The sequence below is a fragment of the Penicillium atrosanguineum genome (genome assembly GCF_028827265.1).
Source record: "Penicillium atrosanguineum strain IBT 20685 chromosome Unknown utg000002l_segment0_segment0, whole genome shotgun sequence".
NCBI lineage: Eukaryota > Fungi > Ascomycota > Eurotiomycetes > Eurotiales > Aspergillaceae > Penicillium > Penicillium atrosanguineum.
The window spans coordinates 3,797,044-3,816,422 of record NW_026623134.1 but is presented as its reverse complement, the minus strand read 5'-3'; the positions used below and the strand labels follow the sequence as shown (position 1 = coordinate 3,816,422).

The window sequence follows — 19,379 nt, the reverse complement described above, 5'->3', positions numbered from 1 at the left end:
GGACTCCAATACTGTATTTAGGACTTGTTGAAAATAATACTGGGAAGTTAGGCCTTGCAATACTCTAGAAGGCTATGTCTTTTGTTGCTTTGAAAGTACTCCTTTGTATCCAATCTATAAAATGATCTAAGACTCCATTTAAATGTTTGTCTATATACACAAATATAGACCCTAACAATCTGATAAACCAATTTTTCCATTCTTAGTCTCGTCAGCTGTAGCATGGGAAATTATTATCATTAAGCTTTAAGGATGCAAGCCTTCAGAGCATCATTGTAATGCCCAGTTCTGCTAAGGGGCTGGTCGCACTTTACAATCCACGCAATCCCGTCAGTGCACTGGATATATGAAATTGAATTTTTTGGATTGGGATAGATGCATTCGACTTCCACCCGTCCCTTACGCTTCATGCATCCCCCAGAAGGCGCAGAAGAGCAATCGAAATTTTCATCCACAGTCCCTTTCGGGGGAGGCGCAAAGTCTTGGGTTTCGTCTTCAACTTCTTGCAAATCATCACTGCATGTCGAATCTTCAGGAAGATCGCATTCTTTTTTGTTATCATTCCATTCAAGACCGGCAGGGCATTCACCAATCATTGGTCGTCCGGTTCCGTCACTGTTGACCTCGCACTCGATGAATTTGTCACAGTTGCCGGCATATGGGTACAAACATTCTTTGGGGCCCAGGCAGCCTGAGTCTTCGATGTCGCCCTTTGGACAGGAGAACTTGATACCCGAGACAGAAACCAAAAGACCCGCTACCAGGGGTAGTGCGAGAGAGAGACGCATGTTTTCTGAAACGTTAGCTATGCTAATGCACCACAGACCGTAACGATTTACCGGAAGACTCGAGACAGAAAGGGTCCGACTCGGAGGGAGAAAAATTGATAGAATTGATTAGCAGGGGAAGGATCTACTTTAAATACGCCGCTCCTACATTCAGCACTGCAAGGGGTCCGCTAATCGACATTAACACTATGTAAGAATGGATAGTGCTACTGTTACTAAGCTTAATACTCAGAATCTAGCTGTTCACTGGTCCAAATTCGCTTGTGTCCCGTGTCCGAGATCGACCGATTGCCAGACGAGGATATGATCTTCAATATAGGCGATGGTGATTAACTAAAGTGGTCTCACTTGCCAAGTTACGTCATTCTGAGCGACCAGCAGACTTGATCGGGTCCACACTTAGACAGATCTTAGTAGATGATCGTTTCTCAATAGCACATTTTGTATTTAAGATCAAGGTCCCGATCTGATCACGTTAACGGACTCGCTGATCTTTGTTGAGATAATAATGTAGAATGTATCGAATTTACTATGTGTTTTAGACTACGCCGCTCGCATAAAGGTATTTTTACAGATAAGAGTCAAGAGTCACCGGTTTACGGTGCTGCTCAGCGTAGTCCACAAAATATCGATCGATCGACAGATGCATCGAAGGCGTTGTAGATTGTAACCAAATTTGGGACTACAGTAGTAATATTTTTGGGAGAACTTTGTCGATCCCCTTTAAAATAATACCTAGCACTGCCTCAAGCGGGATAAAGGAAGCGAAGACACTATCTGATTAAAAGAAACATGCCAATTCAAATTAACGCTTCAGATTAGGTCGGTCCTACTCGTGAATGACTTTTGTGAGAATAGTGGGGTCTTATTTCCAGCGATCGTCGCCACTATTGAGCACTAGGTTTTTTTACGGCGATATGCTCGTCTTGAGATCCGCTATGACTAAATAGGTTTCGCAAAAAATTCAAGATTCTAACCCCGAAGGCGTGGAGGTGGGTCTTAATCTACCTCTTAAAAGTTTGTTTTCGATGAATATAGAGACTTCTAACCGGATGTGAGTTACCTAGAGTAACGTACGCATAAACTGGAATTCCCAGGAGCCATATAGGTCATTAATAGCCCGTAGATCCATTAAACCCATCCTAAAAAAATATAGAGCCTTCCCCTGCACATTCATTTTGAAAAGCAACCATCTCTCTCTCTGCACGTAATTCACCGTAGAGTAGACTGCGCTAAAAACCGCAAAACCGCAAAACTAAACCAAACCAAACTAAACTAACCTGCATACGGTTTGGTTTTTAGAGTCAGTTTTGGAAACTATCGCGGTTTCTGGTTTCTATGTCAGAAACCGTAATAATTCTTAGGGCCCTATTAGTTTCGTACATAATATAAATTGAGTAGGTCCTTATCACTCTATATTTTAAATATTTTCCCTCTATTTCTTATGGTACTTAACTTATCATAAAGGTCTCTTTCTATTATTTATATCTAACACGCGACTAGTAATATCAGATACTACCTACGTATGCCTAGGATACAATCGTTGTCTCACGTGTCTTCTACGGTTCTACGGACACCACAGTGTTCAAAGTCTTTATAACCCAGCTTCTTCGGCACTACGGAAGATGGCCTGAACATGAACCTACCTATCCTGTCCTTTTTTGTGATGAGCACTTTCCAAGTACGCACTGTAGAGTAAACATGTAGCTCTTTTATGAGTGTGAGTGAATATAAATCATCTGGTGGGGGGTTGGCTCTTTAGTAAAGATTGGTCTTATTCGGGAATTCTGTTGGAAAATGGAACATTGTATTGCCTATGTATAGTTGATCTGTTGATGAGTTAACATAGATGGGCTTGACTCAGTTGCTGTATCTGGTGCACACTGGAAATGGACCCCCTCAAACCCTCTGCGCCGCCATTTCTGCCTGAATTCCGGTGCCAGAGGCAGTAGCATCGGGCGACGCCTCGGCATTGTCCGACTGTCGAATGAATTGCACCTTGAACTCAATGCTCAAGCGCCCACGGGGCAACGTCCAATTGCGATATTCACGCCAGGGCCGGTAGCTGAAGGACAGGAAGCATCGCACGAAGAACAGAGCTATGTGAATCAGTCTAGATGTCCAGTGGTTGTTAATATGTATTAAGAAGAAGAGCAGAGAGGATATTTTCGGAATTACTGACCCGAAAACCACAGCCAACCAGGATACGACCTGGGCGATACGGATGAACCATAGGGGTACATCTGCGTCCCATCCGGAGCCGCCGAGGCCCAACATCGATAGACCATTACTGATTGAGAATACGGCGATGGCGAGGTCCAGGATCAGGTTCAACCAGAGCCAGATAGGTCGGTTCCAGAGATACAGACGAGCCAGATTAAGGAACGAGATCAATCCGGCGGCCAGAAGCTGTTGTCGCCGTAGTCAGCGGCCTATTTTCCTAGGGAGGAGTATATATGTGCGTGACATCAAAACATACCGTGCACAAGAGGGCAACTAGAGCACCCTCTGGTGCCCAGGGCCTGATATTCCCGAATCGGGCAAGAAATATGAATAGAATAGTCAGGTTCAGAACAAGGATGAAGGCTGCGAGCAGTGCCGAGCTCCACGTCAAAGTGAAGATGGTTTTGGTGCATCGTTGTTGATGTCTTTCCGCAATGGGAGCGTAACGTTCATCGGTCGGGGATCCTAATCCATCGGCTGTAGGGTCCAGTAGCAGCGGGGTATCTTCTGTGGTTCGCGACATTATGTCATTAATGGGACGAAGAGGGCAACGTGGTAATATTAATGGGAAGAGAGTTTAGAGGTTGTCAGGTTATTATAACTAACCTACCTAGGTAAAGGTCGCGGAATGAGGTGTCGGAATGTTTTATATGCAACCAATCAACGATGTAAAAAGCTCTGTTTCTGTATTACCCTTGATTCTGCCAATTTATAGGGGGCTTCTAGATCACATAAGTAATAAACATGAAGGATAATTGAATCTCCGGTCCACCGCGGTATTCGTATTGACACAGGGTAAGCACTAGCTCCATCACCGTTCCGGGATATACTGTCAGGATAAAAACCCGGTGATTCTCTACAATCATGGATAAGTCAGCTTGTCCATTAGTCACGTATCGTGCATATATGAATTGCTAGTGTCGCTACAAAATTACAGGCAAAAATAATATGCAATATTTTTGCAGTCTCAGAAAGCATGTTTGCACTGTTTATCAAACAATAGGCCCCAGGCTCAGTGAGCGAATCAGGATACCCAGGTCAGGCTCAGGGTGTGGAAGTTATGATTATGTAATATGTACTTGCGCAACTCAGGCTGCTCGGGGTCGTGCTCAATTCTACTCAGTGATCAAAAAGCGGCAAAGGGTGGGCACTAAAACGGAAAGGGAAAGCCAAGAGTTGCCAGACATTATCCGGTATATATGCTCTATTTACAGTGTTTGCTCTATTTGTCTATGTACTTTTGCAAGTCTTGACTCCCATCCCCCGTCTCCGTCTATCTCCCCTCCCCTCTCACTCCACTCCATACGGATGCAATGCTCCGTCAATGTCCCTTCTACTCAGCTTTCTTCGAAGCCTTTGTTCTCAACTTCATCAGTCCGAAAACCAAAGCATATCCACTGATAGCGAAGATCACCGTGATGGCAGCATCTCTCCATCCAACGTAGTAATGGTTGATGTTCAAAGTCTTCAAGAAGTCACTGCCATCAGTGTACTCACACACCTTGCAGCCGGTGGTGGCATCCGGATTGATCAGGTTGACCATGGATCCTGCGCCGGCCATATACTCCTTAAGGTACTGCGCACAAGTGCCGTTGATCGGATCGAACACGGCGAATTCATCCTCGTTACAGGTAACCTTCGCGTCCCAGAGGCCGAAAGTCAACATTCCGGAAACGACATAGTTGAACGGGTTAAGGTAGTACATCCAGTACTTCCAGAAAACATTGAGCTCAGTATACGGCACGAAGACACCACAGAAGAGGACCAGAATACTGATAATGAGGGGGTTGACGAGCGCAGCGAAAGTAGGGTTGGGTGCGTAGGCGGCGATGAACTGGCCGATGCCGGTGTAGATGAATTCGTAGATCAGCATGATGAAGAAAATCGCGCCGGAACGGTCCGAGTCATGAGGGAGTCTCCAGACAGGGTAATACCAGCAGGCGAAGTAGAGCACCGCACAGATACAGAGGTAGGGGAATTCAGAAACGATCAGACCGGTGACGAAAGCGACCCAGGAGTACATCTTGGATTTCTTTTCACGGGCATCGTATATATCGCGGCGCTGGATGAAGAGGGGTTGAAGCTGATTGATGACACCGGGGGCGACGAAGACGAAGTTGAAGATTGTGAACATCTTAAGGTTCAAGGCGGTCACACTTGGTCCGGGTCTCCAGAAGGAGAAACCGTTGAGAAGCGCAGAAATGATGTGCAGGGACATCTTGTTATTGACGTAGTTGGTGTTTCGGAAGAGTGCGACGTTCATACGCTGAGTGACGATCTTGATCTGTTCCCACAGAGGCATGGAGAACTCATAACCATCTGAGACTGTTCCAGCGGACTTGTTTGCGGCGTCATCGATCATTCTGTCCAATTCATCAATCATCGCATGCTGTTCGGGTGACTCAAGCCAGATCTGATGCCAGTCTTTATCCTTGACCGCCTCAATACCGCCAGTAACCACATCGATCATGAACTCGGCCGGGTTGGCTTCGGCGGGACAGTCGGCACCGTACTGGCCGAAATAGCGCTTGATTGTGGCTCCATTATCACCGATATCTCCAAAGTAGACCGTTTTCCCACCGCGGGCGAGAAGCAGGAGGGTATCGAATTGGGCAAACAGCTGCGCAGAAGGTTGGTGAATGGTGACAAGGACTGCTTGACCGACGTCGGCAAGCTTTCTGAGGAAACGGACTGTGTTATAGGCTGATTGACCGTCAAGACCCGATGTAGGCTCGTCCAAGAAGATAAGAATGCTAGGCTTTGAAACCAGTTCCACGCCAATAGTCACACGCTTTCTTTGCTCCACGCTGAGTCCATTTCCCACGGAACCGATAAGAGTATCGGCGAGATCGTGAAGCTCGAGAAGATCAATGATAGTTTCGACATACTTGAGCTTCTCTGCCTTCGGAACGTCGCGGGACTGGCGCAGGAGAGCAGAGAATTGTAGGGCCTCTCTCACAGTAGCGTACGGTTCATGAACATCCAGTTGCTCGCAATAACCGGCCATTCTTTGGAATGATACGGGAAGAGGTCGACCATCAACCAAGATGGAGCCATTGATTGTACCTGCGAAGAAGGAGAGTACGTTAGCAATAGTGAGGCGGATCGTCGTAGTTAAAGCATGGACATACCATCGGTTTTGCGTTGAGCGAGCACATCAAGTAGCGTCGTTTTGCCTGCACCGGACGATCCCATCAGAGCGCCAAGCATGCCAGGCTTGACCCATCCATGAATGTTATCAAGCAGAACGCGATCTCCAGTAGGGGTTTTGACGGTGTATGTAAGATTCTTCCATGTGAAAATTGATGTGTTTCGAACAAGGCTCTCGTCATCAACCTCAACAGGCTCATCTGTGGTCGTACGGGGAGCGCCTTTTTCGTTGCCCTGGGCTTCCTCATCGCTGTGAGCTTGGTGTTTCTTGAGGCTCTCACGAGGGATGAGAAGAGACGATCCACTGGCGGCTCCGCCCTTCCAGAAGCAGGTATAGATAATGGTCAAGATTGCGAAAAAGCCCCACCAAGCCCAGAGGATGCCAAAGTTTCGCCACATTTGAGAGGCATGGTAATGCAGAGATCCAAGATATTGGTCGCCAGTCACGAAAGTAGCACCAGTAGTAGCACCACCAACGCCTGCACAGGCTTTGTTGGCATCTCCGACATTTTCATAGCCCGGGCCATTAGGAATGAGGTTTCGGCCGACACAATCAATGTACTGGCCATGGAACTCATTGGACATGCCGGCCTGGAAGGCATATGCGAATGGATTTGTGTAGTACAGCTCAACAAACCAGTTCTTGATCTTTGGCTTGGGAATCATGTAACCAGCGTACATGACGATGGCCTTGACCGCGGTTCCAGAGATCTTGGAAGCAGCTTCGAAAGTGCTAAATGCGGCTCCGATGCATCTGAACAAAGCGGTGATACACTATTGATCAATGATTAGTAATTTGACGACTTGGAGAAGAAGGAAAGAAACCAAAAGGATCTACTAACCAGAGTTGTAGTGAAGAGGATAGCCCAGAAAGTGAAGAATGCAGCCGCGGTGTGCTTCAGCCCAACCATCCAGTAGATGACAACCGAGAAGATCGAACATTGGAACAGCAGAACGGGGAAATCCGCCGTGATCTGAGCCAGACAGAACGCAGCCGGGTGGTACATAGCGAAATTCTTATGCTTGATCAGGATAGGGCGTCCTTTGAAGGACTCAGTAACCTCAGACATGGCCACAATGCAGTTATACAAGAGCGAGAAGAAGATGGCACCACCTTTGGTGAAAATTCCAGCAGAGGTAGCAGGGGAGTTGTAGAAACATGAACCAGCGATTAATGCCATTGCACATGACAAGATCTGCTTGATCAAGAACGTAGACTTCTCACCCCACAGAATCTGGTACTGTCTCCTCGTGCAGGAAGAGACTTGGGCCCAGAAACTGATAGTCAGGTCACTGCTTTTGGGCAGATGGTTAGATCTTTCCCAGGCGACAGATTCTTTGAAGGCCTCTGTGCGCTCAGCTGCAACATCGCTGTTTGGATAGTCGTAAAGAGATATCTCGTGTTTGTATATCGCCGAATTCTTGTACTCAGTCAAAATGGCATCGGCGGTTCTAGGGAATCTATTTTCCCAGCCAGATCTGACCTTTCTCTCGGTCGGAACAGTCACACCGGTGAGAAAGTCGCCTAACAACACCAAGGTTAGCATGTGAAGCAACTGATTACTAGTAAAAAGGGAATCCTACCGATATTGGCTCCTTCAGTATACATCAGACCAAGATTCTCCATAAACGGCTTTGCTTGCGCAGCAGGGCCGTAGTAAATTTGCTTTCCTTCGTCAAGGACAAGAACCTTGTCGAATAGGTTATAAATGGCGTTTCCGGCTTGATAAAGGGTGACGATGGTGGAAAGTCCTTGCACGTCGGTCATAGCGCGAAGAGCTTTCGCCCATTCCAATGCTGTACTAGCATCTAGACCGCGAGTACTGTTATCCCAGGAGTAAACCGAGGCCCTTGTTGCCAGACACTCAATAATAGAGACTCGCTTTCTTTCTCCGCCAGATACGCCACGGACATATTCATTTCCAACTTTTGTGTCAGCAGTATGAGAGATTCCCATAGACTCCAGAAGGAATTGCTTAGTCTCCGCAGTATATTCATCGACGCTCTTGGCTCCATCGGGAAGATGGAAAGGCACCTTGAGCTTAGTGGCAAAATCGATCGTTTGACCGACAGTCAAACGGGGGTAAAAAAGCTCTTCTTCTGTGTTCATGACGATTTGGCCTTGGTATTTGATTGCTTCGTCGTGTTTCATATTTCCAAAAAGCACATCACCCTTGATGGTGTGAAATCCTTCGCGGCGATTGGCAAGCATCTTAAGAAGGGTGGTACAGCCAGAACCAGGTCGGCCCAGGACAAGTAGCATCTCACCGGGCTTGACACAGCCATGGCTGTCAGACAAGATCGACTTGAGCGGTGGTTTCCGACGCATGTCTTTAACGAGTTGAGGAACATTAAATTGAGAGATCATGTTCTCTTTGACCGCAGCTTCGGCAGCGGGAACTTCCACTGTCAGGTTCTGCCAGGTCACTCCAAGCTCACGGCGTTTGAACCCGGCCGCTTCGTCACGCTGGGCGTTCCGAATGACTTGCGGTGTCATGCCCCATTCTGTATTCTTCTTGGGAGATGGAGTAGTCGGGGTTTGAGGAGAGTTGAGAGTTTCGGAGCTGCTGGCTTCATGGAGTTTCATTTCAGGGACGGCGAGGGTGTCGTAGCTTTTCTGATATTTTGCCTCGCGAGGTTCATCGGTGGGGGATTCAGGGGACGACATCTCGTCCGATTTCTGATACTGCTCCGACATGGAAGCAAGCATCAACCTTTCTTGCGAATTATGGATTGAAAACTATCGGCGAGAGAAAAAGAAGGGCATTTTGGTTATTTATAAAATCTACGAGTATGTCGAAAAGCCGAGGTGAGATAATAAAAGTTGACATATACCTATTCTAGGCCTTGTGGCCAAGGGGCAGTGGAGCCCAGGAGCTGGTGCCGGCACAGCAATATTACTATATTGGTCCAATGGATACTTTTGGCAATACTCCGCTCATAATTCTGCTAGCCAGAAACTCGGGAATATGCAGGTGTAGGGGCTGCTTATGCTTCTCCCTACATCCGCTATGAGCATTTTGCGAACATAAACCTTCGGATGGTACCGCACGCTAACCGAGTTCTGTCAATTTTTATACATGCGAGATTTAAATCCTGTGCCTTGCATCAGTGACCAATGAGACAATTTGACGCATGGATCCAGCGTGTGGACTTCGGTTGCCGAATGGTAGATCTGGGTTCAGGGACGAGTTCAATACGCCACGGCAATGGATGCCGAAGACTCGGTATTGGTCGATCCCGGTTTACCGGCCAACACAGACCTGTCAACCATCTTGCTCTATAATAGGTATCATCCAACGAGGGATGATATGATAATCTAGCTGCCTGTATGACCCCAGATTGCTAATCTTAGCTTATGGATAGATCTGCCGAATGGGTGTCCGAAATCTGAAGTGACACAGATAGGGTAAATTACAGCGCTTTCTGCTGTTGATAAGCAATAATTTCTATTGTTGGTAATCACCGAATGAATTACATCCATGTTTCTATGCACGTAGCGTCATCAGTGCCACAAAATCGGAATACCAGCCCTACCGAGGACTATTCTAATCCACGAAAAACGTAATCGCGGGTATGTTTTGTAACCATGGATGAGCAATACAATTGGTAATGCAGGCATGTCTAAACTACGAGCCGGAAATAATTGCCCGAAAAGTCTGTAGTTATCGGCGGATCCCGATCTACCCGAGCTGTCAACCGTGCCGATGGAGCATATTACCAGAATAGGATATGTAATTATAAATTGATTGCCTGCATGAACTTGGATGTCACCCTGTTCTAGAAGCCTTCCGTGAGAAGCCTTATCTGCTACTCTGTGTGACGGGGCCCCTAAGAAGCTTTTAGTGGCTTCTTTTGTAGGTCGCTTGAGGCTGCGGGGATTAACTTACCCCTGCTCAAAGCCGATCGCTTCCCGATGCAACGGTGTTATGTAATACTAGCTACGTGACTACTCAACTAGTCGGAGGTCCATATCATGCGTTTGATTTTGAGGATCACTAGTCTCCGTCGCCTCTCGTAGAGAGTGGAGGGCAGCCTTTAGGGGAGCCGTTCTGGAACGTGTTCGGCATATAAATTCGTTGCACTTCCAGTCAGAAAGAAGGATACTGAGTAATTTAGGTGAATAACCTAGATTGGAGAACTGTATGTCGCTAAACCGTTGTAAAAATGACCCAAAGCCCCATAATCGACTGCACCAGTTCCCAAAAATAGCCGCAAATGATTGAAGGTAAAAGAACACGAAAGAAAGTGAAGTACAGCTATAATACACATGCATCTCGTCATAGGGTATTAAGAAAGGAGATTCCAGACTCCAGAGATCAAAGCTTAGATCGAAGGGATATCTGCTGGATTTGTGTTGAGAAATTGATTGAAGTCCTCGTAGTCGTTGGATGCAACAGAGTCCATGAGCGCTTGCCGATTGAACATGGGCGATGGAATATGGTTGTCAAAAGGCAGGCCCATGTAGTCGGCGTTGGTGTTCATTTCCATGTCATCAAACAGACTGAAATTGTCAACCGAACTGAATCCGTTGGTAGGCCACTGTTGTGATCCCAGTGGACCATCGACTCCTTGTAACGATAGCCCATATTGCGGACTGTGAGATGAGGGCTCAGACTTGATAGGGGTGTGAAGTGAAGGGACGGTGTTATACGTAGGAGGGGTTGGCGGCATTTCCTGATGAGAGAGTGCATCAGGCGAGAAGCTCGAACAAGCCACAGGCGAATATGGCTCGCGGGTACCATTGGACGACTCTTGGCGATGGGCAATGTCGGAAGTTTCTTCGAACCGTTCACCCTTGGAGCCATCGAGGACACCAAGGCGGGTGAGAATATCGTGGGTGAGAGGGTGGCCGTTGGTCTCGGCCTTCAGCAGGTCTCCAGACCAGCTCTCGTCTTCGATAGCACGATGGTAAAGTACCTGTAGGCCGTGCACTAGCCAAGATTGTTGTTGCTCGAGCATTTCAACGTATCTGCATTGGTATCATGATCAGCTTAGATTTCTGTGTTCAACATCGTGCCAGCTCACCCCTTCGGGTACACTTTGTCATGAGGCTTCTTCCGCTCCCCAAAGACACAGACAGTGTTATCTGCTCGACAGCGCGAACATGGACTGGACCCGTCACACTTATGCCGTCAGTATGGACAGTGATACCACCTGCCCTTCCCATAACATACCTTGGATTTCTTCAAACGACAACGATCGCACGCTTTGCACACACGCTTGCGTATTCCGTCGGTGTGAGAGTGGTCAGACATTGGGGTCGATTGTCGTGTTGACATTTTGCGATGTGTGAAAAAAGGGAGGAAAGCTGAAGTTAAACCACAGAATAAAATTGCAAAGCCCGTAGCTATTCGGGCTATGGTTCCCGATTCGGAAAGGCTGATCGACGTCAACCAACGTAAGGGTCCAAACAGAATGCCGACATGAGTTCCGATGTCTCGCGAAACAGTATTTTAAGTTTTTGAAAGCTTTTCAGCCCTTCAGGTTTAATTATTCCAGAACAAGTGCTAGTCGATCTAATGGGAAATCGACTCTTTCAGAGGCTTGAGGGATTTTCAAGCATGTCTACGACAACATCCAATCGGGATCAAGTGTGTCCACGAAGGCTCCACTCATCACAGTGCCGATTCTTCCACCCTTTCTATCTTTCCTCCCTCGGCAATAGAGACGTTATCAGTGGAGACCTGGAACTTCGGCATCTCGATATTAAAGAATTTGCAGGCACGGAGCCAAAGCTTGTATGGGGCCTTTGAGACACTTAGGATCTTGTCTGACGTACGTGGAAGGAAAATCTACGGTCCATCCTTGACAGGCAAAGAGAGTATTTAGCGAATCACAACCAAAATCAAGATTCGCGGAATTGTAGAAGAACCGTATCCGGCGCCGAGTGCATAATACCTAATCTGCCTGTGTTGGTGCATTACGCTCTCGGCAAGGTCATGCCGTCTCAAACATACTGAACGAGAAGACTGTGGCACTTTATGCGATTCCATGTGAGTGATCTCAGGTCGACCAGGCGATTTACGCTGGTTAAAGTTCGTAGCGGGAATTTTAGTGTCCCTCAAACTATCTAGAAATTGCACTGTCGATCGCAAGGTCCAACTGGATATTGTTCAACCCGCCGGTATCTCGTTGAAGTCTCCCAGGCGCTGTGCCTCTCTTTCAATGTCTCCATGTGTAAAATACAATAATTGCCAGTAGTGCAGTTGCAAGGGAATACCGATTGCAACACTGACCCTTGTCGGGTGTGTAGGGCGTGCTGAGTGAGTCTTGCCTTGGTAGACTGAATGATGCGGTCGGGACAGGCACGAAAAAATATTCAGCAGCTTTGAAGCGTATTCGAATTGGAGAGAGTGTAGCTCCGTAGACCATCTTTTCCATTGAAAACTTCGTGTCGGAGTAGGTCATTACTCTTTCATTGTTGAACATTATTTTGTAGTAGCTCCGGCCGTTGCATTGAAGACCTCTGTCAAATTAGTATTGGCAGTCTTAGACTCTTCGGCCAGCCATCTCAGCCAATACCGGGATCTTTTCAGGACAATACCCATTTGTCGTCTCTGAACGCTGGTGAAGGTACTGATAGAAAAAAGGGCGACGAGGTGCGTTATATATTTGTTCAGGTGGCATCGCGAATTGCGTGTATGTAAACTATCTCGCGCTTATATAAAAGTTTTCTGTTCTCTTCAAACCTTCAAATGTTCAATAATTTGACATTTATATATCAAATATTAACCCCCAAGTTAATCTCAAATGTAGAAAAAGTCCACTACCATCATCGCTGGGGGCCCGGCGTGCCAAGGATTCCCACTTCTTGTATTCCGTCCTGCGTTGTGGCTCGCGCTCGGTCAGGGACAACTTCTTTCATAGGATACGAGTTGTTTGTATCCATGCACTGGTGTGTGCCCTACCTATTTTGTCCGTTACCAAAGTGAATATTGCCGTTCAATTAGATTCAAACTTTCAAGGGCTTTCTAAGACTCGTGAAAGCTTTACGACCGACGGTTCATGATGTCTGGATGGACTTGGGGATTGGTAATTGTATGTACATTATTGGGGCCACTGTATGGAATTAGAAAGTCAGTGAGAATTTTATTGCCGAATCCCACTGTCCTGTTCCAAGCAGCTATCACTGGTGTTTACCAAAACATCCGAACGGTAAGGGTCGATAACGCCGCAAAAGAAGATCTTGATCTTGTCTCTCACAGCATTATTTCTCGGCTATATCTAAAATAATTGTAGTCTGTTCTTGGTTCTTCTACAAACGTAATGTGAATTATAATAGATTGGATTTGAGCGTGGGATGAGTCATTGAATCTAACGGCACTCCTTTAGAGAATTCTAACGAGATTTATCCCTGGCCTCATTTTCTTCCGCAGCCTCCGTCCATGCATACAGTGCCTTGTACATACGAAGGCCATGCTGCTGACAGAATAACATATATTTTGGACGAAGCATACAGCCATCCGGTATATGGTATCACACCCGCCTTATAACATACTGCATCTTGAAAGCGCCCTCATCACTATCTGCGTGAGTCTGCAAATCCTCCCACTTTTCCTCCGTAATATCAGCCTCCCACTCTGTCCCCGTCTCCCGTCCCACTTGCTCCCAAAGCCTCCTGAACGACACTGTGTCGTGCCGATAAATTGGCCCTCGAAGCTCTGATCCATCCCGCTTCCCAGGCCGCACATTACCCGAATGCCGCCCCACGAGGAGGGAGCCCGACACTGGCCGTAACAACTTCACCACCTGTTTCGCAACGGAAACTTGACTGTCCCAGTCAAAAAGGTGAAAGAAGGAGGCTGCGTTTATGATGTCGAGTTTGCCGGCTAGCTGCCGCAATAGCGCAGACGTGTCGTCGAAGATATCACTGGCGATGAAAGTGGCTTTGAGGGTAGAGCGGTCGAAGAAGAGGTCATAGCCTAAGTTGAAAAACTCGGGGCGGAGGTCTGAGCCATAGAGGTTCGAGGGTATCGCACCCTTGAATATCTATGTGGGGAGTGTTTGGCATGTTTGTCACGGAGATCCACGTTGAGGGATTGATAAAGAGCCGGAAGGACGGTACTTACTAGATGTCTTATATCCTGGCCTAATGCGCAAGCTAAATCGAGATACTTGTCGCCAGATTTCAATCTAGCTAGGATTTCGGGGTATGCTGCGGAGTTATAGATGGTAATCTCTAGGAAACGGAAGGATCCAATGCATGGGTATGGGGCCTAAATTCGTAAAAACGTCAGCCTATAGTTCAATTAGAATACTAATAGGATGAAACATGGATAATAGAGCTTCGTGAAAATGGTAAGAGAGCCCAACAAACCACTGCAAATGCTCGATCTCTCTAATACAACAGATCAGTATTCTTCCATAACATAAAAACCTGTGTACGCCAAGATATAGACTTATATCAATGAGACAAGCTTTATATCAAAGACATAAGCAATTTTTACTCATTGGTGAACGTCTTGCTTAGTGAGGATTATCGAAAGGTACGTACAACTCCCATGACATGTTTGACCATCTGATCATCTGGGATTTTACTGTATCTCTCAAGCAGGGTCCGGGTTGGTTCCTTGACACCCTCAAGACTGGCTTTATACCATTTGAACTGACGATTCAGAGCATCCTTTGATGTTATCTGAACTTGAGTAGATGATTCTACCATTTCTCTCTCTGGATATCCGCTGAGGCTGCATTCAACTGCGTCAGCCATTTGAGACGTACGTAGAGCTGGCTCTGCGTAATAGAATAGATGAAGTGTATCTTTGAGGGTTGTCGTTGTGGTGCGATATTGTTCACAATATTCTAGCGAATCCTAAGATAGTGGTGCTGCAGATGGATGGATGCGTATGGGCATAGAGGGGCAATGGGATTGGAGTGCATTAGAGTTTCGTTTAATACAAAATATTATACGTAATGCATCCGTCCTGAAATTCAAAGAATATTGATTATTTACAAATTAGCCAAATCAGGATTAGGGAGGTTTCGGGTACGGGCCGAGAAATAAGGCGTGTGCGTCAACAGGGGAAAATTGTTTCCGACTCCCACTGTATCAGGAAGTCCTCTAGAATTAAGTCGCAAGCGCTTGGAGAGAAAACTGAATTCGATTTAGAATTAAAAAGGCCTGAGGCCACATAACACCCCGATAAGAACACCCCGAAATGAACACCTAATGGACCTGCTTAAACGCTCTCTGAGCGGCCATGCCGTATTTGTAAAACATCCATTTCTTCCCAGTGCAATGACCAAAGCCGATCCGCTCATGTGAGAAGCTGAAGACGGGCTCGAAGCGAGGAATACTGATGCGATCATAGGAGGCGGCCGCGCTCTGCATGGAAGTATTGCGACAAATCTGCTCCGCCAGATCCCACCCGTCTTTCAGCGCGAGGTTTGCTCCAACAAACTCAAAGGGGCTGAGGATGTGGTTTGCATCACCGATGAACATGACTCCTTTCAGACGGTCGTCGTGTTGGAAAGCGAACTTCTCCTTGGCGGGTCGGATGAACGCAGTGCCAGGGATTGTGGCCTCCACGACCGTTTTGAAGGGTTCTTGGAACATATGAGCCGTCTTCAAGGCCTCTTTCTTCAAGGCTTCGGTTTCCTCTGCGCTAAGATTGATTTTGGCATCTCTTTCTGGGCACATCGTGCTAAGTGCCCATGCAACCATGTCGGAGTTGAATGGATTGTAGATGCAGCAGACACCTTCGCCAGAGGACATCTGTAGTCCGTAGTCCTTATCAATAGGCTTGGGCACTCCGCCCGGGAGATGTGAGATTCCACCAATCTGAGTAGCGCCGGCGTATTCTGTCTTCATGTCGTTGGGTCGGAAGCATGCTCGCATGTTGCTGTTTGCGCCATCTGCGGCGACAAGGAGATCGCATTCGTCTGTTTCACCGTTTGAAAGCGTTACTTGAATTTTCCCAGTAGAAAGTCGCTCCGCTGACGTGGCAGCTAGTCCCCAATTCAAAGTTGTCACGGTCGTCTCCACTTTTTCCACGAGGATGCGCTTCAAATCTTCTCGCGCAATGCGCATGGTAGCTGCGGGAAGATTGCCATATGCGGTCGGATTGATGGATGAAAGCCATTTCCAGTTGTCAGCCCAAACGCGAATATCACCGCCGTTAAGTGTAGCATGCTTGCGAACTTCATCCAGTAATCCTAGTTGTTGGATAGCGACAAGGCCGTCGTCATGGCTAGCTCCATTGATATTCAGGGTGTAGGGGTCTTTCTGGATAGACAGGTCACGGTCATCTCGTTCGTATACGATGACTTCAGGGCGCTCGAGAGAGGGGTTCCAAAGTTGATCTAGCGCGAGTACGAAAGACAATGCTGCGAAACTTCCACCGGTGACGATGATGCGCTTGCCAGCGAGGAATTGGCCTGGGTGTGCTGTCATTTTGGATAGAGGATGTTGATTGCGCTGAGAAAATTGCGAAAACGATGAGATTTAAAGAGCTGAAACATTTAGGCAGCTCTGAGCTAAGCTTGGGGATCTGCGGCCAGCTCTTTCTTGGGGCGCATCGATAGCTCAGGGAACTATTATGTACCGGAGTTTCTATTGCGGCTATCGGAGAAACTATTTCATACGGAATGTTGCAGCTGCCTTACGGTGGCATTGGGGCTGCGAGGGATCTCTCAAGTCAGCCGTGGGTGAGAAATCTTAAAGCCTAGGTCCGTGACTTTACTATCTCTCTGTAACGCATTTGTAATAATATGAAACCACCTCCTAAGCTTATCCAGACGGAATCACAATGGTGAATGCGCCAAGAATAGGTGGCGTGGGGGCCACCCGCAATGCGAGTGGACCGTCGGTATCTCGGGCACGGAGCACGTAGGATCTCCCGATCTTGACCCACTCTGATTCGGCCTTATCCTGGCCTAGAATCAGCACTAAGGAATGGCACAGCCTTCGTTTGCCTACAGTCATAAGATTGTACCCCAGGGTGACCCTAGGGCCCCATCATCTACCTAGCAATCCGTACTGAGCTGTATATTATGAAGACGCATGAGGCAGAAATCTGGATCAAGGATAAACTCCCTCCCGACGCCGGACTCAACAGGCGCGCTAAACCCCGAGCGCTTATTAATGGCGCATCATTGATGCTCAAACAAAGAAAGCGGGCTACTGTGAATCTGCAGGGAAAACCCCCCTTTGGCCCCTTTCACACTTTCCCCTGTGCCACCCCACCTCATGAGAAAAGATAATCCGTCATATTCTCCGATCATTGCTATGGCTACCGACATGGAATCAGACAGCACTGCTGCACCACGGGGCCGACAGCGTCCTGGGGCCGCCTGTGATGAATGCAGGCGCCGAAAGCTGCGCTGCGATGGCCAACAGCCTCAATGCGGCGTTTGTCAGGACACGGGAGTTTTATGTGAGGTGACGCAGCGCGGTGTCCGAGGCCCTAAGAAAGGTCATTTGAAAGCACTCAAAAACCGTGTTGTACATCTTGAAGCAATGCTCGAGAGCCGCCTGTCGGTCAATGGGCGACGAGACATCCAGCGCGGTTCGAGCAATGACCTGGCACTTTCTGTCTCGCCCGTTGATGGTAGCGATGGAGGGGTTCATTCTGAGCCCTGGATTTCTAAAGGGACGGTTTCATCGGGATCGGACCACGAAGTCTTTGTGTCGAATAGCAATGGTCTCGCTCCTGATCTAGCCCCTGTCCCCAATGAATGGGCTTTTCCGTCGGCGATCCCTGCCAACCCCCGCCTCCCCCCATCGGACATAATCCAAGCCGAACTGTAAGCATATCTAAGTCGCAACAATTTCCCTAATCTAATACCCACAATCAGGGATCAACTTTACTTGGACCGAGTTCATCAGTCCATCCCTATTCTTCATCAAAGGCGATACCTGTCATGGTCCAAGTCAAACAACAAGACAGCGCCACGCCGATGCCTTCAGTATGCTATGTGGACGCTGGCCTCGCTTGTATCGGCGCAATTTCGAGACATGATAGAGCCACTCTACCAAGAAACGAAACAGATGCTCGAGTATCTCAGTGTAGAGGGCGCCGAGCATAGTAGCGTCAATACTGAGCTCGGTCAGGCATGGGTACTTGTCGTCACTTTTGAGTCCATGCGAACATATCACCGTACAGCGTGGATGAGCGCCGGTCGAGCCTTTCGCTTGGTACAAGCTATGCGCTACCATGAGATTGATAACCCCATCGACAAGAGAGGGCCCTCTTCTCCCCAATGTGGCGATTTTATTGAAGTTGAGGAAAGACGCCGTGTGTTTTGGATGGCTTATTTCCTTGATCATATCATCAGTATGCGGGATGACTGGCCCATTACTTTGAACGAGCATGTGGTAGGTCTCACAACAAATCTCAAAGCAAGATTAAATTACTGATGAGCTTGACGATGACCGACAGATCTGCACTCGGCTTCCCGCACCGGACGGGGAATTCCAGACCGGTACCTTTGAGCTGGGTCCATTCTTGTCCGAGGCAATGACGGAACTCAACATCAAATTCCGGTCGCCGTTCAACGAATGCCTCATACTAGCCACGATTTGTGGCCGCAGTCTTCTTCAGAGCCAGCGATATCACATTTCAAAGGCGTATGGAGATATGGCAATGGACGGGTCTGATCAGAGGCGGTGGCTCGATAGTATTCTCACAAGCAGGCTTCAAATTTTATCGCAGTATTACCCGTCACCGACCGAGTCATACGACCCATTGTTGCTTTTCGCCAACATCCTTGGCCAGGCAACGATTATATATTTCTGCAAAGCCATGACCGACACAGTCGCGGATTCCAACAGGTCTAATAATGAGATCACTGAAATTTTGAACTATAAAGCAAGGGCATTGGAGGCTTCGGCGGCAATAATTCGCCTCGCTTCGACGTTGCGCGAACTTCCATTCTCCAAGGTAAGTGATTCTTAAACATCAGTCTACACCTCGTCCCCGCTAAATAATCCCATGTAGGTTCATCCGTTGATGCCCATCCCAATCTTCCTTTGCGCGGAGTTTCTATACGATGACATGCAAAATGAAGCCTTCCAAATGCACATGCAAGGGCTTTTCCACGTCCTCCGCGAGCTGAAGAACGTGAACAACCCCGACCAAAGTTACTTGGATCTACTACCACGGTCCTGTATTTCCAAAACAGCCGATCTATTCAGTCACAGTGTTGAGGAGAACACACCAAACAGTAGATGATCTCAACCATATACTAAGACAAACTTGATAAGAAAAGAAAAAC

At 47.6% G+C, this 19,379-nt stretch overlaps 7 protein-coding genes across 7 annotated transcripts; 1 reads left to right on the top strand and 6 right to left on the bottom strand.

Moving 5' to 3' along the window:
* Nucleotides 1-239: 239 nt before the first annotated feature.
* Nucleotides 240-788, bottom strand: N7443_003204 (carbohydrate-binding module family 14 protein; the record flags this gene model as incomplete). The annotated part of the gene is made up of 1 exon (XM_056883260.1): nucleotides 240-788. One exon carries the CDS (start codon nucleotides 786-788, stop codon nucleotides 240-242), a length of 549 nt encoding a protein of 182 aa, XP_056745101.1.
* Nucleotides 789-2,687: 1,899 nt separating this feature from the next.
* On the bottom strand, nucleotides 2,688-3,534 carry N7443_003203 (uncharacterized protein; the record flags this gene model as incomplete). Its single annotated transcript, XM_056883259.1, has 3 exons — nucleotides 2,688-2,901; nucleotides 2,971-3,197; nucleotides 3,268-3,534. 3 exons carry the CDS (start codon nucleotides 3,532-3,534, stop codon nucleotides 2,688-2,690), a joined length of 708 nt encoding a protein of 235 aa, XP_056745100.1.
* Nucleotides 3,535-4,344: 810 nt separating this feature from the next.
* N7443_003202 (uncharacterized protein) lies at nucleotides 4,345-8,871 on the bottom strand (the record flags this gene model as incomplete). The annotated part of the gene is made up of 4 exons (XM_056883258.1): nucleotides 4,345-6,077; nucleotides 6,143-6,935; nucleotides 7,004-7,686; nucleotides 7,746-8,871. The coding sequence occupies 4 exons, from the start codon at nucleotides 8,869-8,871 to the stop codon at nucleotides 4,345-4,347; spliced, it is 4,335 nt and encodes a 1,444-aa protein (XP_056745099.1).
* A 1,616-nt stretch (nucleotides 8,872-10,487) lies between these two features.
* N7443_003201 (Zn(II)2Cys6 transcription factor domain-containing protein) lies at nucleotides 10,488-11,443 on the bottom strand (the record flags this gene model as incomplete). The annotated part of the gene is made up of 3 exons (XM_056883257.1): nucleotides 10,488-11,133; nucleotides 11,190-11,287; nucleotides 11,339-11,443. 3 exons carry the CDS (start codon nucleotides 11,441-11,443, stop codon nucleotides 10,488-10,490), a joined length of 849 nt encoding a protein of 282 aa, XP_056745098.1.
* A 2,197-nt stretch (nucleotides 11,444-13,640) lies between these two features.
* On the bottom strand, nucleotides 13,641-14,682 carry N7443_003200 (class I SAM-dependent methyltransferase; the record flags this gene model as incomplete). The annotated part of the gene is made up of 3 exons (XM_056883256.1): nucleotides 13,641-14,153; nucleotides 14,234-14,380; nucleotides 14,659-14,682. The coding sequence occupies 3 exons, from the start codon at nucleotides 14,680-14,682 to the stop codon at nucleotides 13,641-13,643; spliced, it is 684 nt and encodes a 227-aa protein (XP_056745097.1).
* A 648-nt stretch (nucleotides 14,683-15,330) lies between these two features.
* N7443_003199 (FAD-dependent oxidoreductase) lies at nucleotides 15,331-16,557 on the bottom strand (the record flags this gene model as incomplete). The annotated part of the gene is made up of 1 exon (XM_056883255.1): nucleotides 15,331-16,557. One exon carries the CDS (start codon nucleotides 16,555-16,557, stop codon nucleotides 15,331-15,333), a length of 1,227 nt encoding a protein of 408 aa, XP_056745096.1.
* An 834-nt stretch (nucleotides 16,558-17,391) lies between these two features.
* N7443_003198 (Zn(II)2Cys6 transcription factor) lies at nucleotides 17,392-19,336 on the top strand (the record flags this gene model as incomplete). Its single annotated transcript, XM_056883254.1, has 4 exons — nucleotides 17,392-17,909; nucleotides 17,961-18,480; nucleotides 18,545-19,045; nucleotides 19,103-19,336. 4 exons carry the CDS (start codon nucleotides 17,392-17,394, stop codon nucleotides 19,334-19,336), a joined length of 1,773 nt encoding a protein of 590 aa, XP_056745095.1.
* Between the last annotated feature and the right edge of the window lie 43 nt (nucleotides 19,337-19,379).